Below are 26263 nucleotides of genomic sequence, written 5' to 3'. Positions count from 1 at the left end.
TAAACATTTATGACGCTTAAAAGTAAAAAAAATGATTCTCTCCAACCTCAGATGGTTCCCTTCACAGGAAATGGGGTTGTAACAAGACAAAATGTCGTACAACAAAGTTTCTGTGTTCAGGACTTGCCTTTTTCAGGTGACACCCCACGAGTACTGGTTTCATGGGGACATCTCCTCTTTCTTTCTCCTTCTCTTCTGGGATCTGGTCTGCTCTTGATTCTCTTTCTTCAGGATCCTCATTGTCCCCTCTTCTACATGGTTTCTCTCAGAAATAAAAGCCTGGGTATCAAACGTGGCACCACCCACAGGAACTTGGCAGGATGATAGGGTGGCCAACTACTCCCAGTCTCACACTTTCAGTCCTCTATCCTTTCAGAAACACCTCTGAATGGAATAAACGTCTCATTCCCCACTATGTCATGTTCTTCACCCCTGTGGGTGAATAATTCTCCCCCAGTCTTCTATTTCAAAGTATATATATTCTCTGCTCCCATTCTTTGTCACTTTGAGTACTACTGTCGCTACTCTTTATTCTCTCTCCCACCTTCTTCACCCATTTGGATACCTGCTTCACTCCTCTGAGTACCACTCTTGTCTTTCCTATTCTCTGCCTTAAACACCACTTGCATCTACTTTCGCCCCCTTCTTCGCTCCTCTGAGAACCACCCCTCCCTCCTTTTCTTATTACATAGAACCACTACTTCTTCACCCCTTTGGGCATCACACATCTCTGAACTGCTTCCAATCTAATCTTAGTCACCCCTTTGGGTACCACTCTCTAACGCTCTACAATCCAACTAAATGGCCTCTAGAGCTCGCCCACCTTCAATATCTCTCTGGGTATCACCTTCCTTCTCAATAATGCCACCCTCTTTGGCAACAAATGTTCCGCTTCTTGCCTCTGCTCCAACTCTCTTAATTGCTTGCGCTGGTCTTCAGGATTTCTCCAGGTCCCAGGTTCCAGTATTGCCCATACTCCTGAAACTCTCCTCAAGTCTCATGGGTTTTTGTTCTTATTCTATCCTCCAGCCTTCTCCAAAAGGTTTCCAGCTCCTACTCCAAATGCCTACACTGCCAGCCTGAGCTTTTGCGTTCTTATACTTTTGCCCGCTAAACCAGCTTCTCTCTGGTAAAACTGGACTCGGATGTGTTGCCTATCAGGCTCAATCCCTGGGGATGGTTAATAGCCCTGATGTGCGATTTGGGATTAGCTTCCACATCCCTTTGGATTATCCTCTCTCTGCCTGCAAAATCCCAGCCCTGCCTTATAGCCTCTCTCTGAGGTAGGGGAACTCAGGTGGGTCTCTTCAAGCAGCTAGTGTAGGGGTTGGCTAGTGGGCGCCATCCCCGAGGATGGCTTCTAGTTCTGATGTAGGACTTTTGGGTGGCTAGTACCTCTTCTTGGGTTGGTCCTCTCTCTGTTTCCAAGCCCTGCCCTGCTCTCAGTTTGGACTTACTTAGCCAATCTGTTCTGAACTGTATAAGAGTGGAGGCCTTGCACAACGAAGCTGGATCACAGTTTAGTGTCCAGTCCCACGTCAGGTCCCTCCCTTTCTCTCTGTAGATTTAAACAGGATGTATTCTCTTGTGTGATGGGTGCCAAGTGTGCAGACAATGGCGGTTCTATACGACTGCCACTCTGCAATTCCCTTAAAGGGGCAGTAGTGTGTTAGTCCATGCCTTCAGACAGGGGAATATGTGGGTGACCAATGGATCCCTCATACCACGTCAGACACATTATCCACTGGAGAGAGACACACGCCCGCACACACATGAAAACACACACTCACACACGTGCACAGACACACACTCACACACATCTAATTCTTTGGAGCAGATAACCATCAGAGTTCTATGCTATATACACTAAACAAGAGCACAATCACATATCATGCTATTACCATCGACTCTGTGGCAAGCCTTCCAATTTTTGGGTTAAAGTTACAGAGCACAAGCACCACATTCTTGACCACATCAACATGTGCAGGAATTTGCAGCTTCCAGGTTAAGGTCAATCCCATCCACCAAGTAGGTACTTAAATGTTTTAATGGTATGCCGCCAATATAATTAGTCATGCACCTGCTACTGCTTAATTGCATAGGTTTAAACTCGCTGTAATTATTTTTGGATGAGGTTGGCATTCTCTGTATACCATTTGTATAAGAACAGACTTACATTGCTCCATTTGTGTACACTGCATCACTTCCATCCACATATTGCACTTGTGCTGGGTAAACATGCTGTACTTGCTGAACAGTTTGCACTTGTTGAACCTAAAAATAAAAGAGAACGAACATCATGTTGCGTTCTGAAAAGACCATGAAAAATAATGCTCATTGTTACTGGGTTTCTCACATCTCAAAGCCCATGCATACATTGTACAATATGCGTATTCGCAACCACGTATGACTATTCAAAATGCACTAAGGGTATAACAGAAATACATCTTTCCCCATTTATCCAGAGAATTACATCCACAATGTAAAGTTCTGTTAATTGCATGACCAAATAATGATACATGTATGTATGACTTGATTGTTGTTAAAATAAACCGTCATATGTTGTAGATCTGTATGCAACATCAAAACATGACTCCTGAAAAAATGCACCTTCATGTATAGACGCCTATGGCTTCACTCTATCACAATATAGTCCTGATTAGAGTTAATGCATTTCTTATTACTGAGCTGTATGCTGGCTAGTCAGAGAGTACACTGTTGACATTCAACAGGGGCACAGGGATTGTTTCCCCTCATTCTGACGTTATGGTATTGATGGACATTTTACGTGTGTATGTCTCACTGCCATTCCTGAATTATTTGTGTTAGTTTGTTTCTCCTCATTGTTTTGTGTATCTATGTTTCTACATCATTATATAAGCACGTTCCAAAACAACTCTAATATTTTTGTATTGTGAGGATTTTCTTATTTGTCTTGAGCACTCTTATGCGTAAATCCAATCAATTATCTAAAGGCAGTGGGAGTGAAATGCCCTCCACCACATCGAAATAAAAGTCTCTTTTGTTACAAGAGTTCCACTGGAATTTTTCTCAAACATAGTAAGATAACATGGATCACTGCACGTGACGTGGTGGGTTAAGAATGCCATATCAGGTCACTAAAACATACCTGCCATCTTTCTCTCTCGTGACATCTGTATGTCACGAGAGAGAAAGATGGCAGGTATGTTATGAGCTTTAGTCCATTCCACATCAGGGATTAGTGTAAAGCTGAATATTGCTCGCTTGCAGACTGTGTGGCAGGGAGCCGGAAACCCGGGTCACAAAAGGTTGCGCACAAAAACGCGCTGTGCTGTGGCCAGGGTCGGAGTGGGACAAGAAATAGGCCCGGACGTCCGAAAAAAAGTGGCCCACCCCTCACCTCAAAAAAGTGGCCCACCCCTCGCCTCAAAAAAGTGGCCCACCCATCGCCTCAAAAAAGTGGCCCTCAAACCATAATCCCTGAATCGCATCAATTCACGACTTTACAGAAAATGCTATGCCAAAAGAGAGAGAGGCGGAAAGTTCACAATCATCGAAATGGTTACACACCCCAGTCATCTGTGCAGAGGGCTATCGAGGCACACAATCTCACAGACTGCGTGTGGACACTCACACAACCGAACACAAGGGCACCTGGGGCAGCAACAGACCTCGCCCCCTGTCAGCGTACCTTCACTCCCCTAGCACCGAGTCAGGGCCTTCATGTTCCCTTGCAATCTATGCAAAGCTTCCTGCATAGCCAGCCCCGCATGCGCACATTAAGGGACTTCACTGTTGACACCCTGATTGGAGAGTGCCACGTTCACGCAACTCTTCATGCAGACCCTACTCCCTGAACTCGCATAGCTGCCAAGTTGCCCACATACATGTATGACTCCTCGAGCCAGTCCTGTTTCTGTTCCCCACTGCATGCTGGGACTTGTAGGCTATTCCTTACAATGGGAAAAAACAAACTACAAGTTCCAGCATGCAATTGGAAATACAGAGTAGGACTAGGCAGGGGTGCATCTACACTAACATTTTGTCGGGAGAGCTGGGGCTAACCTTTCAAACGTTGGGAGGGGTGCTAACATCACAGAATGTGTGGGGGCCGGGGGGGACACTTCCTTGTGTGGGGGAAGCTAACTTCTTTACACATTCAAAAGAGACTATTCTAGTGCACTCGCAACGTTACAAGCAATTAACTCTCCCCTTCATATCTGAAACCACACACACCTAATAACTGCAGTGAGAATGAGCGGTCTGAACCCCCTAATCTTCCGATCCCTCCACTGACATGCAAGTACTAACTCCCCGACCCACCCCCCCACCAATCCCGATTTCAATTGTCTACAAACATATGTATAAGAACGCAAGTACTAACAGTGAAACGTGTTACATTAGTAATTGCCGGGCTTGTGTTAATTGTGCAGCCGAGGGCACTATTTATTTTCTGTGTCCTGTCCTGCCCTGCCATGACTCGGTCAGCCAGGCCACGCCAAATAGGCCATAAGAAATAGTCGGTCACATTTTGGAAATCCTCATGACTATTCCCTCTGATCACAAACACGTAATGGAGGACTACTCTGTGCGCACCAGCGTTACTTATTAACACTGCATGATTGGCGTATTGGAAATCACACCAGCCAGTAAAGAAAAAAAAAAATAAAAAAAAAAAAAAAGAAATGTGTAACTTACGTCCGCCGACTGCGGGCCCAGGCGTGGGCTTCAGCAACCGGCCGCAGGCCCAGTGCCTCATCCATGATTTCGGTCCAGCAGCCACGGGCTGAATGGCCGTCGGGTCAATCAGGCTCTGTCACCTCCCCACCCGAATCTAATCCCCGGAGTTTCCCCATTGCCCTCCTCCCTCTCCAAGCCCTGGGCGCCCCCCGCCCGGCCCTGCTCGCTGTTAATTGAATCGTGTCGGCGGCCCATTGACGGCTCGGCTCTGGCTGCAGGCGATTTCAAGCCGCAGAAGTGATCACTGAGGCCGGATCTGAGGGGAAATCGATGGCAGCCACAGCCCGAGGATTAACTGCGAAACCGGGGGAGATGGGGCGGGGGGAAGCAGAGCAGAGAGGTGGGGGGAAGTGGACGGATGAAACAGACAAGGGAAGAGGGGAACTAGACAGAGAGAACGCAGCCGCTCAGCCCTCTCAGCACCAGGAAGACTTCAGGAACTCACATGACCGGCCCAGCCCCCAACAACCTGCCATTGCAAATGCAATGAATCACAACAAAAGGAGCGGCTCCTGGCCCAGGAGCCGCTCCCCTTGCCGTGACCCACTGCATTTGCAACAACTGGCGCCACACTGTCGGCGGATCGGCCCAGAGTCCAGGGCACCACCAGGCCAGTGCATTCACCAAAGAAAGGCAACACTCGCGTGTTACCTCTCTTTAATGAATGCACACGCTGTGCGCCGTGCAAGCCAGCCAGCACACCGGCCCACACACAGCAAACCGGCCCCCAGGGCCTCGGAACGTATCGGCCACGGGCCGATTGGCCGACGGGCCAGTCCAGCCCTGGCTGTGGCCCGAGCTTCCGGTGTTGCGGCACACAAAGCGTGTACAGAGGGGAACAGCAGGCAGTCAGAGTCCAGAGCCTCCTCAGTTAAGTAGGGGAATGGGCAGGAGGGGGCACACAGTTCTGCTTAGTGGCTGGGTTCCCCTGACATGGACCTGGGAGATGGTCGCGCACAGAAGGGCACACCTGCGGAATTACAGGCTTTTGTGCTGGAATTGCGGGTGCGTGGCTGGCCTTAGGGCAGTGCGGGCCGGGCGACTGCCCAGGACCCCAAAGTCCCCCAGGGAGCTATTGGCCCCTCAGGGTGCCATTTTAGGAAAGCATAGTGCCGTTAATTTTACAGCTTCGAGTTTGCTTTTTTTAAATGCACACTTGTTTATATTACTTGGGCTGGTGAAGTCTCTTATGTCTCTTAGTCTTAGTCTTAGACTTAAGTCTCTTAAGTCTCTTAGGTGAACTCACCTTTGAGAGCCTGGATGATCTGGGGTGAAGGAGGAACATCATGGATGGCATATAAGTTTTAAAACGGAATTTTAGGGGTTTGTTTGTGCCCGTACACTGCGCTTTTCGTTAACTTAAAACACTGCCTGGGATGTATTCTTTCCGTGCAGCAAGAAACTACATTTCCCAGCTTTCGTGTAGTGTCTGTGGGCTTTTTAGTTGTTTTCAGGCACATCAACCCTGCTGTGTTTTAGCCGGTTTGTGTTGGTTCATGATCGGTGAGGGTGCAGTACTGTTTGTTTCTCCCGCCCTAGAGTTCTAGACAATTAATCAGAAACCTTTTACTACATTTTTTTTCATTACTTTTGACTCAAAGGATGTCGCGTAGCGACTTAATCGCTCCGATTCAGCAGAACCGCAAAGTTAGGTCAGAAGCTTGTATTCGAGACAGTGCACGAGAGATTACTGTAATCAATGAGGTGCTAAACCACGGAGGCTCTCCCTTAAGTGTGAATGATCGGTGAGACACGGAAATTCACAATGTGCCAACAAATGTACTTATTTAAAATCTCAATGGGATCTTGGGGTAGTAAATGGATGTCAATTAACTACACCTCCTATTTTTAAAGACAATGCTACTGAATACTCAATCCAGAGTGTGCCATGCCATAGAAGTAGCTCACAGGATTCACAGCGCTAATTTGGATCTTACTATTCTAATGGAAACTTGGCTCCAAGAAGCTAACTTTCACTCTGCTCAAATAGCTACGCCGCAAGGTTACAAGATTTCACACTCGGATCGGGTGGGCCAGAGGGGAGGTGAGGTGGCAATCATTTTTAGGGAATGTCTTAACATCTTTCTATCAAGTACACCAGCATTTGATGCCTGTGAAACTATGTTGGTGAAATTGGTGATTAATTCTACGTCTACACTTAGCATCCTCATCCTCTATCGCCCACCTACATCCACCCCTATTTTTGAGGAGCAGTTGCTTGCTTTTCTGGGATCTAATAATAAACCTCAAGCCCTGTTACTAGTCCTTGGAGATTTTAACTTATGGGCCTCTGATCCTGATGATCAAGAAGCTGGACTCTTGTTAAATCTCCTTGAGAGTATAGGACTAAAACAACACATAACCTTGCCCACACACCAAAGAGGGAATATCTTAGATTGGGTATTAACAAGAAATCAAGTAATCTTTCCGTTGGATATCCAAACTTGTATCTCTTCAGATCATCACTCTGTGCAGTTCGATATCCACATTCCCATTTACTTTTTTACTTCAGGAAAAATGGTCAGAAAAATGCCTGAATCAAACCTTCTGAGAAGTACTCGGAAAGTCTTGCAAGAGGAATTCCATTCCATTGTTATCCCCCAGTTAGCCTCTCGAACAGAATATCTCTCTGGAGCGGTTTACCGACACGTTCTGTATTATTATGAATGGGGCTTTTGAAAAGCTGGCACCCATGAGGCTAACAAGTAAAACAAAACCACCCTTTAATCAATGGTTCTCTACTGAAGTTATAGCAGCCAGGAAGCTTAAACGTATGGGGAGAGGAGCTGGAGGAAAAATCCCCCAGATTGTTCCCTTATGCTGTATAAGGTGGCAGCTAAAAACTATCATAGAACCATTTGTAAAGCCAAAGAGGAAATACTAGAGGAACGATCATGGGAGCCAAATCTAGCTCAAGAGAGCTGTTCATAATTTAGTGTCCAAAATGAAAACCACATATGTAAGTGAGATGTTTTTCCTGCCTCATACTTTAAAGAGTATTTGACTACTCTTGTGCCCTGGGTCACAACCTTTATTAACGGATCCTTCCAGGAAAGATGTGTTGCAGAATGTATTAAAGAAGCATGGATTTCCCTGCCAGTTATGTGCCTATAACAAATGTACCATACCTGTTGAAGGTCGTAAACAAGGTTGTCTGTATTCAGTAGGACTCCTTTGTTGAACAGAAGGGAATTGTGGCCAAGAGTCAGTTGGGTTTCAGGAAAAAGCATGGGACTGAAACTGCACTTGTGGATGTGGAATCATGCTTAGCTGACATTGTATATAAGGGCAGTTTAGCCATGTTGTTATTGCTTGACCTGTCCGCCGCTTTCGACTTGGTGAATCATGAATTGCTGGCAGACAGTTTGGCTAATGTGGGTAACTGTTCAAGGCTAGCTGTGAACTGGTACAGTTCACAACCTTTATTAACGGATCCTAAAAGGTCACAACCTTTATTAACGGATCCTTCCAGGAAAGATGTGTTGCAGAATGTATTAAAGAAGCATGGATTTCCCTGCCAGTTATGTGCCTATAACAAATGTACCATACCTGTTGAAGGTCGTAAACAAGGTTGTCTGTATTCAGTAGGACTCCTTTGTTGAAAAGAAGGGAATTGTGGCCAAGAGTCAGTAGGGTTTCAGGAAAAAGCATGGGACTGAAACTGCACTTGTGGATGTGGAATCATGCTTAGCTGACATTGTATATAAGGGCAGTTTAGCCATGTTGTTATTGCTTGACCTGTCCGCCGCTTTCGACTTGGTGAATCATGAATTGCTGGCAGACAGTTTGGCTAATGTGGGTAACTGTTCAAGGCTAACTGTGAACTGGTACAGATCATTTTTGGGAACCAGGAAGGTTAGAATTGTTAGGGAGAAATCTTACTTACAGCAGGATCAGGTCCACTACTGTACAACATTTATTCTAAACCTCTGTTTGATCTCTCTGTTGGTCTGGGTGTAAAATTAGCAAATTATGCGGATGACATCCAGATCATCTTGGCGTTATCTGGATCATATAACAAACATTCAGTAAACATCAGTGAGGTTTTTGGTGCCATTAAATCAGGGATGGCAGAGAACCCTCTTGCTCTAAATGATAAAAGAAAACAGAGATCCTGATTGTGGGTACAGATGCTAGGTTGAAAAGACTTGACTCTCAATATGAGGCTTTTTTGATTGAAGGCATTAAGTTACAGGTCTCTGACCACGTAAAAACACTGGGTGTCATTTTTTATCCTAACTTAACTTTTAAAAACATGTCTCCTATTTGAGCTCTAGCTGCACTTATAAGATCCAGCTTCTCTGGCAGATAAATCCGTAGCTGTGCGAGAAAAACAGAGCGCTAATTGTCCTATGCTACAATAAATACAAGGTTAGATTATTGTAATGGACTGTTGGTTGGGACATCACAAGCAAATATAAAAAGGCTTCAGACAATTCAGAATGACGTGGTTAGGACTGTATGTGGCTTGAAGCATAGAGAACACGTTACTCCAGCCCATAGGGAGCTGCATTGGCTCCCGGTCCATGAGAGAATTATTTTTAAAGCACTAAGTCTGGTCTATAAATGGCTAGCTGGCGAGGCACCGGCTTACCTTACTTCACGGATCAGGAAATTGCCATGAAAGACCTGGTGCTGAGACACATTGAGGGTGTTCATGGGGACAACTGGTGGCTTAGGGACTGCAGTATCACAGTCCCTTTTCCAAATATGTGAACAATTGAAAGATCGACTAAGTGATTTCTTTCAAACTAACAAAACCATACAGGACTGTTGGAGGGTATCTGACCCGCATATGCTTACAGTTTTAATTGTCAAAACAGTGCCGTACAGCACTGAATATTGTTAATTACTCTGAACATAATTAAGTGCTGCTTAATGGATAAGTTAAGGTCATAAGAATAGTCTTTCCAGCTGTCTACATAAGCACCTGGCTCTACAGTGCCATTTACATACATTTTTGCTAGGCTGCCAAAAGACTGCCTTAGCGTAGGAAATTCTGGGCTACTAAAAGTATTCCCTAATTCACATCAGCTTCTGGGCAAACCCAGGCCCATCCGGGGAGAGCACTAATAGCCTCATTATGAGTTAGGCGGAAAATCAGAGGTAAATCCATCCTTACCATTACAGTAATTACGCCAATTCTGCCAATTTTTCTGGAGGTAAATCCTCCACTCAAAACACAAACTCATAATATGGCATAGTGGTAAAATTGGAGTTAACTCAGTTACTGCCAATTTTACCACTTACCGCCTAACTCATAATGGGGCAAAAGTGTTCTAGGCAGCAACAAATTTTCCAAAAGACTGCAATCACAAGGTGTGTTATAGTTGTAATCTTCGCTATCCCCGGTTTACAATAATTGATTTTGGGTGTTGGTGACTATGGTTTTGCGTGTGTGATGATACAGTCCCACCTACACGTGAGACTTTAAGTAGTTCAATTTCCAAACTGTTCCTCACACAATGCAGGGAGTCCCAAACACTTAAAAGAAACATGCCTTTATAATTACGGTGCATATTTAAAAAATTAATTCAGATGCAGCCACAAATTTTGATTATTTTTAGGAGCTGAGAAAATTGACTGGCTGCCTTGAATAATTAGTGGCTATTACTGGAGCACAGTGGCAATTCCTAGGAAACTATCCCTCACGCAGGGGGGTATACTGAACTATCTAAGTGAAGAAATAATGAGTATACCTTTCCTTGCATCATAGCTCATAAACAAAGTTCTCATGCGTGTCAGGACAGATGAATTGTAAAAACCTTATACAGTCAGGCCCGCATTGACTAAAAGAACACAACCATACAAAGAGTGCATCTGTACTCATGACTATTCAGAAAACCAATTCATATGATCAGACACTGTCTTGATTCATTGCCAGTGGTTATGTTTATTTGAAAACTTTTCCATCTATTACTCCTCAGTCGTGCAAAAATCATCATTAGTGGAACAGGTAAACCCAGGTATGGGTCCGAAGTTTACCATGTCTAGTTTCCAAAGCTACAACATGTGTGGAAATGGCAGCCTCCACGTGTGGACCCCAAACGGCCTGTGTTTGTTTCACCTATAGGTCACTTGTTGTTCTGCATTTCCCATTTGACCAAAATATTGCATTACTTATTTTTCCCAAATGTATTTACCTCTGGGTCCCCTGCACTGTGTGAGGGGTTGTGTAATGCAAGCCATGCTCCCTTCAGAAACCAGTTCTACCTGTTGCTCAGCTGCAGCCTGGGACTGACCCCTTTCCCCCCACCCTATAATTTCTATCTGCCCTTTGTGCTGGCACCAAGCCTCCCTGCAAAACGAGATCCACTTATAGTGTCCATAATACTCTGGAAGGCCACTTGTCGCATATCCTGTAATTATCCGCCTATCTGCCAGGTCAGCAACCTGGCCCCCCCTGACCCTTTGCATCCCTTTCTGGGAACCTCCTCCAATCCCCAGTCATCTATTGTCCCTGCGTGTTTGCACACATGTCCTGCACACTGTAATTAACCTCCTTTTTGTGCCCCCCCCCACCCTGCACCCCATCTCCTTGACCTGGGAATCACACAGAAATGAGTTTCCCCTGATGTGTTCCTGGGTGTGGGCAGGCTCTGGAGGGGTGGAACAACAGCCTTATAAGTGGACATAGGACCTGGGATTACTGGGTTGCTGGCGGTGGGGTGTTGGGCGGGGGAGGGGGGAGAAAGAAGAACTCGGGAAGCTCCTCAAAAAGTACCTGTTCTTCCCTTCTCAATCCTTCCCCTCTCTTTCGTCCCCCAACCTGCTCTACGTTTCCACCAGTAGGGCTCCTGCCTCTCTGCCCTGCTCCCCCTGCCTCTTTCTCCATCTCTCTCTCCCATGCTCCCCCGCGCTTCCCTCTATGCCTGCTCTCCCCTGCCTCCCTCTCTTTGTCTCTGTGCCTGCACCAGAGTCTCTGTACCTGCCTCTCTCCCTGTGACTCTGTGCCTGCCTGTCTCTCACTGTGTACCTCCCTCACTGTGTGCCCCACACTCACTGAGCGCCTCACACTGTGCACTTCTCTCGCTGTGTGCCACCTCCACTGTGTGCCTATCTCACTGTGCGCCCCTCTCAGCCCTCACCGTCTCTACCAGCCCCACTCCCTCTCCAACCATTCCCTGCCTCCCTTGGGGTACCTTCTCCTCTCTGCATCCAAGGGTACTCCCCCAGGCCCCCGGGTTCCATGCCAGTAGGTGTGCCTAGCTAGTATACCTGCCATTAATGCCCCATCTTGTGTCCATAACCCAGTGCAGATAATCATCTGTGTTCATTGTGCCTAACTTTCTCTGCTGCTAATGAGTCTACTTCTCTGCCTGTAATAAATCTGTTCCTGATTTCTGCAAAGACTTTGGTTCCACTTTTTGATGTAGCCTGCCTTTTATTGCCAGACCCAGTCCATCTGCATAAAACAACGCACCCTCAACAGCGTCTGATAACTCCCTGGCCCAAAACTGTGGCTCTGCCTGGGGTCTCCCACATGGCCTTCCCCCTTCTTGCCTGCTTCCCACTTCCACCCATGCCTAGGGTTTGTTATTGTCTTATGCAGAAAGGATGTGACCTACATGTTTGGGCTGTAATGTCCTTATTGGGGGGGACAAGCATGAATTGCTGATAGTTTCTCCACTTCTACAAAAGCAGAGCTGCCTGAAAAACGTTGGAAAAGAAGGTGGTCTGTATGACCTGCCAGTGGTAATGATTATGTTCGTGGTCTGTAAACGGCTATGGGAAGCGCAACATGCAAAGGTGTGCCGGAAAAAGGCTGATGCACAATACCGTTAACGGGCTTCCTCCCAATGGCCTATGGAGGCGGGACACAGGTAAGTGCTATGGAGGGGGCACGGTGTGATGGAGGGGTCATGGAGTGGAAAGGGTGATGTGGGAAGCCCCCCTGAACCTTCCCTGAAAGCATAGGGAAGGAAGGTGGAGATGTAAAGAGCAGTGTTGCGGGAGTCAGCCTACTAAAATCGGCCTTCTGTAACGTCCCTCTTTGATACGAGAGATTCAGAGGTAGATCCAATGATTAATCCTAAGTGTTTCCAATAATCACTCTTCAGTGTTGCACATTTATGCTAAATAGTCAGCAATGGAACCTAGCCCCTCCTCCTTATCTATAGTAGTTGTTCCAGTTAAACTAAAACAATCATAGTTGAATGTAAGAGTTACCCAGGCCGTGCAATTGCAAGCGCCATACGTAGATATTGATGGCAGACAAGACAGTCTTTTCTCTGCATGTTGCAATAGCACAGACTCTACTCTGTCTCAGTTGTTGCTCTCCTAATAGGACTACTCTCTCCTGTGACTATTGATTACCATTTTGAATAGCATTACAATATTTCATCCTCCACTCCTGCTGGTAGAAGTTTTCATGATTCTTGCATGTTTCCTGGAAAGGCCTTCCTTGGACAGGTTACATTGCATGACCAATTCATAATGAAGCCATATTTAGGTGGTAGGATCAACTTCATTATTTTCAGCCAAATACAAACAGCACCCCTCGCCAGGCAGCAGTGACTCTATTCCAGCTGTTTCTCAACTACTGTTGAAAAGGCCCTCGGAGCATATATCTAGGTTGCACTGCCTGCACTCAGAAGATATTACACCGGAAACATTTTTTTTTTATTTTTTTTAAACTTTTATTTTTGTTGACAGAGGCAAAAGGCGTACACACACACCAGAGCAATAATCACTAATTCGTTGCATCTACAGGTGCATACAGAGCATATAGACAAAATTATGATAACAGCGGTTGAATAATGGCATGTCACAGAGCACCAAGAAGACGAGCAGCAATAGGGACGTCAAGGGGATCCATCCACAGAGGAAGTGTCATTTAAGCCAATCAAGTAGCTGTTGAATGCAGTCCATATGTTTCGAGGACGAGAGCGTACTGGGAGCATACCCAGAAACTCCTCCTCACAGTTTCGAGACCAGGTGAGTAAATTTAACCATTTCTGGAATGCAGGGGGATTGGGGCTCTTCCAGCTTAGAAGGACACACTTTTTGGCTATGATACAGCTTACATTTAAGAATTTAATAATGTCTACCGCTCCCCCAGCCCGCCACACTCCAAACAAAACCCCCATTGGATCAGGGTCTACCTTAATGTCAGTGATCTCAGACAGTGTCTCTATGATCTTACTCAAGAATGTGGCCAGCTCCGGGCAGCTCCAAAACATGTGCAAGTGGTCAGCGTCCTCCGCGCCGCAGCGAGGGCACAGCCGAGGATCGGAGCAAGCAAACCTAGACACTCTTAGCTGGAGTGTAGTACAGCCTATTAAGCAGTTTATATTGTATGGTGCGGTAGCGGAAGTTTAGGGACACTTTGCTAGTATGGGAACACATCTTCTCCCACTGTTGGTCAGTAAGTTCCAGTTCCAGCTCGGAGGCCCAGTCATCACGGGCCCCGGACGGAAGCAGAGAGGGCGAGGACGAGAGGAGCTTGTATAATGAGGAAACCACCCCTCGGGCGCCGCCCGAGTTGGCGATGTAAGCAATCGCGGGAGAGTCCAGGGGTTCAATGGGGAAGACAGGCCATAGATTTCGGAAGGCAGCGCAGAGTCTGTAGAACTGCAGGAGCTCCAGAACAGAACCCGAGTGCCCCGGCCTCCACGTCTGCGGTGTTATAAACTGTCCCTCTGGATAGAAATCGGTGAGGGCGCGGTATCCCAGGGCCTCCCAATGGCGCGCCAGGGCGGTGTCATGCGTGGGTTCCAGCCCGGGAAACCCCCAGGCGGGGAGCCATTTGTAGTACGGACATTGCTCGTCGCAAGTTTTGAATATCTGGCCCCAAGCCTGTACCGTGGTCCGGACCGGATCAATGGGAGAGTCCGGCACATACTGCCCGTTAAGAATCAAGGACATGACATCAATGCCCGCCACTGCCAGGACCTCAGGTTTGACATGGGGACGAGGTGGAGGCCCGGGGTACCAGTAAGATGCGAACTGCGCCTGCGAAGCAGTCCAGTATCGCAGCAAGTCTGGGGCTGTGAAACCCCCCCTGTCATAGGGTAGTGACATATCCGACCACTTTTTACGCACCGCGCCAGAGTGCCACAGGAACTGGGCAAACATTTTATGCAGATTCGTGAAATATTTCCTACCCGGCCAGACAGGCACATTACCAAATATGTGCAACAACTTGGGCAGCAGGATCATTTTTACCAGCGAGAGTCTGCCGGCTAGCGATAGTGGGAGGGTATGTCAGCGCATGACTTTGGCCTCGGCATGCTCGGCTACTGCCTGGTAATTGTCTGTTAGGAGCGATTCTCTGGTGAGGGACACCTGGACTCCCAAGTACTTAATCCCATTCGGGCACCAACGGAGCGGGTACTCAGTGGTGGGCTGTATCGTGGAGCTAGTGAGGGGGAGGATCTCAGATTTCGTATAATTTATTGTGAACCCCGAGTATGTGCCTATGCGGGTAACGTCACGTAAGACCGGGTCCAGATGAACAGCTGGGTCTCTAATAAAGAGTAGCACATCGTCCGCATACAGCGAGATGATCTCAGGGGAGTCTTTCAGCCGCACCCACCTCCGTGCATGCCGCTCCCGGACGTAGTCGGCCATAGGCTCGATCGCCAAGGCGAAGAGGATCGGGGAAAACGGGCAACCTTGTCGGGTACCTCTGAAGAGAGGGAACAGACCGGACGTCCGAGAGTTAACTCGCACCCTGGCCACCGGGGAAGTGTACAGTAACCTAATGTATGCTATCATATTAGGCCCTACCCCCATATTTTCCAAAACCAACCAGATGTATTTCCAAGACACCATGTCAAATGCCTTTTGGGCATCCAGTGTGACCGCAACCGCACTCGCCCCTTGATCGATACGTGCCATGATGTTAAGCAGCCTCCTAATGTTGTGGGACGTCGATCTTCCGGGTACAAAGCCTGATTGATCCTCGTGGACCATGTACGACATGACCGGGAGGAAGCGGTTGGCAATCACTTTGGCGAAGATTTTGGTGTCCAAATTCATCAGTGAGAGGGGCCTATATGATCCACACTCGTCAGTGGGGTTACCGGGTTTGAGCAGGACCGTGATGGTGGCCTCGCGCAGCGAAGGGGGAAGGGTGCCCAACCGAAGTGACTCGTTCCTAACCTCAAGTAGCCTGGGAGCCAAGATGGCCACATGCTCCTGGTAAAACTCAGCTGTCAGCCCGTCGGGACCAGGTGCTTTCCCTTTAGGGAATTTAGATATAGCCTCAACTATTTCATCCAGCAGGATGGGGGAATCCAATTGATCCCTGGTAGCGGGGGAGACGATAGTCATGGGAATCTGCTCAAGGAGGTCGCGCATTTGGGACTCACTGTGCTCGGGGGGTTGTGCGTACAGTTCTGAATAAAAGTCAGCGAAGGCCTCCAGAATATGTTGGTCAGACCACCGATCCAACCCCAGGCTGTCCTTGATACAAGTTATCTGGGTTTGGCCCCACTCACCCCTGGCCAACGTAGCCAGTGTCTTGCCAGGTCTGTCCCCCTCTCCATATCTACGAGCCGCCTGTGGGCGACTGAAATATTGGACTTCCCTGGTGGCTTGTTCATTGAAAAATTGGAGTTCCTTGCTGATCTGGGATAGAGTCGGGGGGTCGATGGACGTAGGATGGGCGTTCTCAAGTTCGCGTAGTTTGGCTTCAGAGCGGACGAGGGCAGCCCTAATGGCCTTGAGGGCTCCCGCCTCCGTAGATATGGACATTCCCCTGATGAAGACTTTGAAAGCTTCCCAGCGAACCCCTGTAGAGGTGGATTGAGGTGTATTAAGTTCAAAGTAGGACTGGATGTCGGACAGTATTTCAGCTTTAAATACTATGTCCTGTAAGGCCAAAGACTTAAATCGCCAGGAGTTAATTGTAGGAGCGGGTACGCCCAAATCCATTGAGAGCCAGATTGGTGAGTGGTCCGACAGGCTGCGTGCCAATATTTGAGTTTCCAACACCCTCTCCAATAAGGAACTGGACAGGAAGAACATATCAATTCTGGAGGAGCTGTCATGCACCGAGGAATAATGAGTATATTCCCGCGTCTGCAGGTGCATAACCCGCCAGGGGTCTTGAATGTCAAGGGCAATGGTGTGTGCAAGGAGCTTGCGCGCCGCACTGGAAAGGAGTCTGGGGGCCGAGTCGGTTCTGTCAAGTGTGGTGTCTAAGATGAAGTTCATATCCCCCCCCCCCCCAAGATAATCTGCACCCCTACCTATCCCAACAAAATGGAAGCAATCCGGTCAATAAAGTCGGGAGAGTCCACGTTGGGGCCATACGTATTAACCAGCAAATAGTCCCTGTTCGCTATTGCGCAGTGTAGGATAATGTACCTTCCCTCCAGATCGATATAGCTCTTGTGGAGTACAAACTTAAGTGACCTGTGAATCATTGTCAATACCCCTCTGGCGCGGGTCGAATAAGCCGTGAAGTACCTGTGTGGACCCCATGCAGGCGCGATGCACCTAGCTAGCGAGCCCCCACAGTGTGTTTCTTGCAATAATAATATCTTGCAACCTTGTCTGTTGGCGTGGGCTATGATGTTGCGCGCCTTGGTGAAGTTACTTAAACCCCGGATATTCCAGGACATCACTGTTGTGGACATTACGGGAGACTAAGGTACATCCCACAACCGCCGTAAAAACCTACATAGTGAATGGGGAGAGCTCCCACGAGGGCGCCCTGATGTCGTGCGCTTTGCCAAACCGCCCCTGTCATTTACAATATTGTTACCCCAAACCCCAACCGTACCACCCCCCTCCCTCACTGCCCACCCACAACTTGCAGTGGAAATCACTCCCCCCCGCATACACGCGCCAGCAACTAACCCGACCAACACTAGAAAGTAAGGGTCGATGGGCAAAATCCAACAGGGATATGCCCTCTCCAGGGCCCAACTGGGGCCAACTAGCAGTAGCATCCAACAAAACAGAAACATTGCAATTGGAGTGAGGTGCGCTGTTGCCTAAGCTGTCAAATAACAGGTTCCTGCGGAATACGGAGTTTTTGTAGGGTCCCAACGCTAGTTTCAACACCCAAGCTGGGCCACGGCCCGCAAAGTGTATTAAGAGTACCCAGACCGCATGGTTGATGATAGAAAATTGCCATTGACCCATGCATATTGACGGATTGCCAGTTAGGTGAAGCAGTGACAGACTAAGCTACATCTGGTCAGTCAGCGCCGGCGTGATCAGGCGCCGGATTGTGGAGTGGTATGTGATCCTCGATGAATTTTGTCGCTTCATCCGGGACAGTGAAAAAGTATAGTATATTATTGTGAGTAATTTTAAGACGGGCCGGGAACAATATGGCATACGGGACATTGCGTTCTCTAAGCAGTTTCTTAACCCCAAGGAATTGGCGCCGCTCCTGCTGCACCCCAATCGAAAAGTCCGGGAAGATCCTGATGGTGTGGGACTCGTGGCGCAAGTCTCCCCTCTCGCGGGCCAGCCGGAGGATAAGATCTCTATCATAATTGAGGATCCTGGCGATGATGGGCCTTGGGATATCCCCCGGCTTGGGCCGCGGAGACAGGGCCCTGTGCGCGCGCTCGACAGTGAAGTACTGTGAGAGACTCGGATTGCCCAGCAGATCCTTGAGCAGAGTTTCAACGGCGTCCTCCATGCGGCCCTTAAGTGCGTTCTCAGGGACCCCGATGATCCGCAGGTTGTTCCTACGGGAGCGCGATTCTAGGTCGTCACACTTGGCTCTCACACTCTTCATATCGCGCGACAGGGAGGCGACGGTGTTCTGCAGCACATGGATCTCGTCCTCGTTCCTGGAAATCCTACTTTCGGCCTCGGTGATTCTGGTGCCTGCCTGGTCCACTCGGGTTTTAAGAGAGGCAACATTGGCATTAATGTCGTCCAACTTTTCGTGGAACGAGGCGAAGTTCTTGGCCATAGATTCCATAAGTGTGGTCAGATCGGGGGTTCTCGCCCCAGAGGTGGTGTCGCCCTCCGGGTCCTCCTGCAAGGACGATGTGTGTCCCATCTCCTCCCTCGGGACGGATTTGGCAAATTTGTCCATGGTTCCTCTCCCCGAGACCCCCTTGGTCTTATTAGGCATTGTAGATATAGACACAGCGATGGCAGATGGCTGCTGGGGCAGACAACGGGGCGGAGGGTCCAGCCGTGAGATCCCGACAGTGAAAAGCCCAGAGTGCCGCGCCAGCGGCCCCAAGGAAACCCGGCTCCGCGTGCAGAAGCGACAGGTAGAAAAGCCCAGGCCGATTATAGAAGCGGTGGGGCCGGGCAGGCCACAGGAAAGTAGGGAGCCAGGGCCATGCAGGAGTCGACAGAAAGGGCAAGTAGGTCCAGCGAGCGAGCGGCTCCCCGATGATGAAGCCGGACACTAGTTTCATAGAAGTTCCCCTCCAATCGTGTCGACGATTACTGAGATCAGGCCCTCCGAGAATGCAGGCCGCACAGATGACACGCAGGGCAGGGCGAGGGCCCGGATTCACAGGAGCAGGCAGACAAGTGGACGGGGGTCCGCCCGGTGCTCCCCCCCAGCTCCTCACCTCCTTAGTCCAGCAATGTGAGCCACACAAGCTCAGGGTAACCAGGCTCCCGCCAGCCGCCTAGACGAGATGAGCGCTCCGGCGCTGTAAGCAAAGGAAGAAGTGGCAGGCGGGGTCCCCGACCGGCCTCCACGCCGGGACAGTCACTCCGGCGCCGACTGTGGAGGAGGAGGCGAGTGCACGCGGGTCCCGGCAGCGGGCCTCCGCTCGATGGTGTCCTTGGTGGGACCCGCGGCTGATGAAGTCCCGTTCGCAGGCTTCCCGGGGCCGATTCGGGCCGGGATTGCAACAAGATTGCCAGAAGATAAGGGGCAACAGCTCCACCAAAAATAAGACAGTGCAGGCAAAAGGAACCGCAGTTGATGGCGGATTTCAGCCGGAGCCACACGGAGCTCAAGAGCTAGGCAGCCATCTTGGGCTGCTCCACAGCGCCACCACCACACCGGAAACATTGTTGAATACAATTTTATTTCACAATGTTTACGCTATCAATACTAAATGGAGAAACTGATGGTAAGTGGAAACGGGGAACATGGGAAAAAACCTGCATGCCTAGTGTCTAACATTAATTAGATGTGCAACAGACGTTTAGAGATAAAATCCCATGACTTGACCTGTAACACATGTACACTAACCCACCGTTAGAGATACACCCAGTTGTGTGGTGGTGTCCTTACTATAACAAAGAAACCTTGAATGTCCTTGCCACCAAAACATTACCCAGAGGATGGTATACTGACGTCATGTGGCTTTAAATGCTGCTTTCCTTCAGATACTCCCTCATTTCTCTCGCGGTTGACGACACTCTCGTCAATGACAGCCAACTTAGGTTACCCTCTCAGGTGGGTACTTACTTCTATGAAGAACTCCCCTACAATTCCAATAGTCAAGCACAAAACTGAATTTTAAACCACTTTATCGATAGATGACAAATACCACGTCAAACCATGCATCCCTAAATATCATTTCTATGGGTCCACTGATATTCAATGTTGGCTTTTCCCACAAATTCCGGGATAACTACTGCTTGCAAAGGTGACACATTGATTTAGGGTTTTTAACACTCTCTGCTCATGCCACACATGTACTAACTCAGGACTTTGGTAGAGTGGCACAGCAGTCAGGCTTATCTTAAGAGGAAGATGTGAGCTGTAGGTAAGTACACTGAATCTAGTTAGACAGGAATAGCAAAGAAGCACTTATAAGTTATATAAAAGAATATATTTATTATGTTTACACCAGAATCACTTTAAATACTGCAGACATTTATACTAGAACACTTAAGAATACATTTTTAAATTGAAATCTCTATATTTCATGCACCTTAGAAATTATTCTTCAGAGACCAATGAGAGTTAAATTAGTTTCAAACTTTTTATTTTGTTTAACATATATTTCCAAAACTTGTTTCCAATTTTTGGTAGTCATATATTTCTTAAACTTCTTCCCAAATTTTTCAAACTTCAATGTTTGGCACATATATCCAGAAATCTTCTTTCCGAAGTTTGATTATCATGTATTTTCGACAATCAAGAGCAAAATCAAAAGCACTTAAAGACAGAGCTGAGCTATTAGTGGAAAAAGAGCAGACATCAGGAAGAACAAAGTAAGATGAAAGAAAAATCAGACTAGTCACAACATATAGCTTGGACCATTATATAATAAGAAAAATATTAAACAAATATTGGAAAAATCTTCAGCTGGACCGAATTCTAGAAATTGTAGCAAGTCATTTAGACAAACTGTCGATGACATTTCAGAAAGCGGCATCTATCAAAACAATTATCAGTCCCCGCTACATGAAACCAACTCAGTCTAAATCAGGAACAAGTGAATCGATTTGGAGAATCTCTGAAATTAAAGGAAATCACAAATGTGGAGGATGCACAGTGAGTCCCCAAATATTGGATAGACTAAAGGAAATACAATTACCAAACAGCAAGAGCAAAGCAATTTCTGACTTCATTAATTGCAACACACAATTCGTGGTCTGTGGAATTATATGTCATTACAAAAAATGGTACATTGGGAGCACCATCAGGAAATTGAAAACAAGAATAATGGAACACATAAGAGCAATACAAAAGACTCAAGATACCCATTGGCAATTCATCACAATTCAGAACACAGAAATCAGAAAGTCGAGGATTTAAAATCTGCAGGTTTGGCAACCACCAAAGAAACCCTTACAAGTGGAAACAGAACCAAAAAACTAAGGCATTCGGAATCAAAATTGATAACGATAATGGACAGCTGTCAGAGCAGTCTTAATCAGGACAATGAATATTGGTCATTTCAATAAATCTATGTGGTGTAAAACGAACGCAAACTTCAGCAAATTAATGAATCATGTCATCCATAACAATCTTTTTGCCAATATCTCTTGATCCATTCTAAAACTCACCCCAGCAAACATTATTCTCAAAACGGACTTTATACATATCCTCCTAATATACACCAAACAAAATAAAATTTCAAATACAAATTTAATTTTAATGCATTTATTTGATCCTATAAAATTGATAATTACTGCATTGTACCAAATATACAATGTAGGGCGGTAAATATTGGTCCTCGTTTTATACATTAGACTTTGGATTAACACACTTGTGCAAAGAATAAACATAACATACAAAAGGTATGCAGAAAAATGTCATGCTAAGTAATCAACCAATAAGCGCTGGGAGATAAACAAGGAGGTTCTGACGTCATCACGTGAGAAACAAATGCAGTGACGTCAGACACCCGGACGCCTGCGCATATAAAAGAAGGAGCCATTCTCAGTCTGCCGCTCGCGGCTGAACCAGGAAGGACAACTGCATCCTTCCACATCCATTTGGTTCCAAACAAGTGAGTACAAGTGAGAAAGGCCTCATTTAGAACAAACAAGCTTTATGTCTGACAACTTTTCTGTGTCTCAAATTCACCACAGCCACTATTTCAATCTGTAGAAAAATGTTACATTAACATTGAGAAAGTTAGTGGCTCATTAAACAAATGTTCTTTTCTGTCCTCTCCCCCGCCCCTTGTCTCCACTCTAGAAATTGGAGGACTTTATAAGAGCACCAGCATAAAAATCAAAACAGACAGGGGACCCAATACAATTACCTGCATATACATAGCAGGGTAGTTAAATTCCACAATTATTATTATTGAGCTATTGATTTTACTTATTTGAAATGGTAATTCCCTTCAAAGTCCATAAAATCAATGAGAAATATAATGAATTAAATCAATATACATTCTTGACATTTTTTCTTTTCAAAAGTTTTTTCAGTTGTGCGAAATTTAAATATATAAAAAAGGAAATTGAAGTTAATTAAACTCATATCAATTTCATCCTTTTGACCACCAAGGTCATCATTAATTTGACCTGCTGAGGAGCCATGCCTAAGTGGCGAAACACGTGTAGAGGTTTTTTGGAAAAGTTTTAAGAAAGAGTTTGAAAAAAGGTAAGAAAGTTGAAAAATGAAACTCTAACCTAAGTTTAGAAATATACGACAATTGGAATACATGATAATCAAACTTCAGAAAGAAAATTTGAGAATATATGAGCCAAACATTAAGTTTGAAATATTTGGGCAGAGGTTTAAGAAATATATGACTAACAAAAATTGGAAACAAGTTTTGGAAATATATATTAAACGAAAATAAAGTTTGAAACAAGAACCCTCAGAAAAATTATAACAAGGCTTGCCTGGAAACAAAGTGTATTTTTGCAATCATCCATAGACTTAAGAATACTTGATAACACACTTCAAAAGGCACTTTGACTTTTGTGTTTGTTTGCGGTTACATTTGTAGCAAACTTAGAGAGGGAAAAAACAATGTTATCGTATTATCGGTTATTGCGCACTCATGCAGTTTTCAACAATTTATACAGTAATGCATTTACTCTGCAAACACATATAGTAAAGTCACTTAAAGGCAGGAAAATGGCTAGTTAGTGTAACAATGGCTTAGTTCAAGGTTCTAGAGACTGTTTCTTTGCATAGTAAGTCTTTCAAGGCCCAAAACGCAACCCTAGCTAAAGGCAGTTCGCAGAGGGCTTGAAGTCTTAACACGCAGCAAATGATGAAGAGTTCCTGAGGATTTCTTCCAGTCTCTAGTGTTATTGAAGCAACAAATTAACAACTAACAAGGGAGACCTAAAACGGATTTGAAAAAGGGGCACGAGCAGCGGCTTGGGTCTGAGGTAAGAGGGGGTTGCCCTGGACACCTCTGCGTGCACTCCAAAGCTCTGGAGAGACTTCTTGGAATAAGGTAAGCAACACCGTTTTCCACACAGTACCTTAGGCTAGAAGAAAATGTTCATGCTGGATGCGCCGCACTGTTGCAGCTCTGGACCCGATCTCCGGATTGCTTGGTCTGATTACTGAAGGCAGGACAATGGACAGGATCCCTTAGAAGCAGTCTCGAGGGAGGACCTGTAGCACGAATTCCAGCAACTCCTGGGTTCACTCTGCAGTTTTGGTGCCTTTTCTGCAGCACCAACAAAGGACACGGATCGTCCGATCAATTTCCTTCGCTTCCTGCAGGCCCACATTCTGATGAGGGGGTCTGGGCGGGTTGGATCAGATCTCTGGAGTGTCCTTTTGGTTTCAGCAAAGATTTGGACGCATTCGGCCTTTCCACTATGATGCACTCGAAATGGGCAGCAGTTCTCCTGGCATTGGGGCTCTGAGGCTCTGGAAACTACTAGGACCTCAGGATATGGCTCGTTTCAAAGTTTGTTTTGGGTACTGGCTGTTCCAACCAGCCAAAGGGAAGGAGGAATCTTGTTCGGCGCTCCTCTGTGGCACAAGAAACAGGATCAGGACAGCAGTGGTCAATTCACGGTGTTGCAAAGGTTCTGCAGGCATCTCTGGTTGTCTTCTTCGTCGGTTACTTCAGCTTCCAGTGGTCCACTTGCTTTTCACTCCAGAAGCCTCATCCTTTATACAGTTCCAGCGCACACTTCTCTGAAATCTCTCAGCATTTTACAGAAAGGGGCGTTTGGCTGTCCAATCAGAACAACCAGACCCCCTGTGAGAGCTAGACCTATACAGGCACTCTGGCAGACAAAGGACAGGTGGGTGGAAAACTCCTCCCCACTTCCTGCCTGCCCAGACACTCTGAAGCCTAGGCAGGGTTACCCAAGGGTTCCCACCAAAGGTAAAACACACACATACACACATGCCTCCCCCTCCCATAATGGTAGAAGAAGGGCTGACAAATAACAACTATGCTAGTAATGGTGAAAAAAGAAGAAGGGCCCCAAGTTGGTACTTGGGTGCCCTTATTGTGCACTACCGAGGCTATGGACGTAGCCTGCAGTACCAAAACATACACAATAGTTGGTAGAACACATCCACTGCCACCAGCAATAACTAGGAGATTGCCTATGTAACTAAAAAGTCACAGGAGCGGAGAGAAAGGGGATACTAGGTATCCCTTTGGTACTCCACTGAAGGTGGTGTGTGCCAATCTCTCAGCCTATAAAGGTTTGGGAGAGATAGTAAGTCTCTCTATCCCTGAGAACTGTAGTTACTTGGGGATATTTAAAAAAGAATCTTAAAGGAGGACCCCAAGGGTCCCCGGCAACACTGCCAATAAGGAGCTGTGTGCTGCAGTAGTAAAACATAGATGCCTTTAAGAGCTATGGAGCAGACAGACTCCAGAGTGCAGGTAGAATACAAAGAATAGAGTTCTAAAAGACAGAGCCCACAAGAATGAATGACTGGAAAAAGGCACCACTCATTTAGTATCGACAGTAAAAGGTCCAGAATTCCAGCAAAAAGTGCTGGGGGTCTCACTAGGAGAGGGGATGAAGCATAAAAATGATAAATCTCCCTCAAGCCCTCTACCAGTACTTTTCCCACAACCCGCTTTTTGCCAAATGCAAGCTAAATGATCACTGTAAACTCTCAGCTATCTACCACTCAAGGCATGGGGTTGCTGGCTTGCTTTCTCCAATTAAACGCCAATCACCCATTGACAACACATATATTTCTTTATTTGTTTTGGTTGGAGGTCAACCTTTCAAATACAGAATTTAAAACAGACTTTTCACATTTAGACATACAAGTATTTACATTTATTATTGTTAAAAACGACAGTCATACACAATTGTCTCCACAATTCATATATATTTGTATCCCTGATAAATATCCCTAAGTGAGATATTATACACTTGATAATCCTATATCAATGATAAAATAAATAATAAAGGACAAAATTAGAACACCACGTTGATTGGTTTGATCTTAAAGTTGCCATTCCTAAAAATGTTGTATTTTTGACACTTGTCCCATAATAGTCCACAATCAGATTGATACAACTTTGCTTTTGCGCGCTCAGGGTTGGAAATGAGTACGTTATTATCAATGCTAGCTGTTTTCATAGTTGTCAAGCAGTGTCGGTCCGATAGCACAGTGAGTAGAGCGCTCGCTTTGACATCTGTGCAGAGCCTGCTGACGCAGGTGCGAATCTGGCAGGGCCAAATTCAGCCTTTCATCCTTCCGAAGTCGATAAATGAGCACCACACATAATAAGCAGCGCTCAGATACCTGAGGGTTCGTAGCGCTATATAAATGCTAAATTATTATTATTATTATTAGTGGGCTTTCCAAGTGGAGAGCGATTTTTCATTGTTATTTTGTAAGCAATCTGCGAGAGCCGGTGTTAAACTTGGCGCCTGGGTGTGGTGTAATAAACATTTTTTGTAGAGGGCTATAGTCTGCCAATCTACCATGGTTTGTAAGGACGCTAAACCCAGTTTGAAACAAATTATTTTAATAGGAATGCTTTTTGGAAGTGCTAATATTCTTTTCCAGTAAATCCCTTCTATGTAGTTCCAATTAGGCTGATTTTCTGGAAGTTTCGCTTGGGCTCCATAAATTACTACCGGGACAACTTTTTGTATATAATAATATGTTAGTACTGGGATGCATGAAAGTTTACCATATTTATAATGAAAGTTAGATTTATCATCTTGAATTTAATTTCTTTTTTGCACGGAATATCACACACATTGTCATTAATATTCTGGCCTAGAT

The 26263-nt window shown here is 46.3% G+C and overlaps 1 protein-coding gene across 6 annotated transcripts in view; it reads right to left on the bottom strand.

Annotated features, from left to right (window-relative positions):
• The window catches only part of RFX3 (regulatory factor X3), a 1045627-nt gene that overhangs the window by 493326 nt on the left and 526038 nt on the right, over positions 1 to 26263 (bottom strand). For all 6 annotated transcript variants that reach the window (XM_069625736.1, XM_069625732.1, XM_069625731.1 and 3 more), the window contains one exon: positions 2177 to 2274. In XM_069625736.1, the coding sequence (XP_069481837.1) occupies positions 2177 to 2274 (98 nt within the window). The remainder of the gene's footprint in view (positions 1 to 2176; positions 2275 to 26263) is intronic.

This window comes from Ambystoma mexicanum, chromosome 6p (assembly GCF_040938575.1).
Source record: "Ambystoma mexicanum isolate Mex_15411 chromosome 6p, UKY_AmexF1_1, whole genome shotgun sequence".
Taxonomy (NCBI): Eukaryota; Metazoa; Chordata; class Amphibia; order Caudata; family Ambystomatidae; genus Ambystoma; species Ambystoma mexicanum.
Note: the sequence above shows the minus strand (reverse complement) of the source record. Positions and strands in the feature narration are given on the sequence as shown.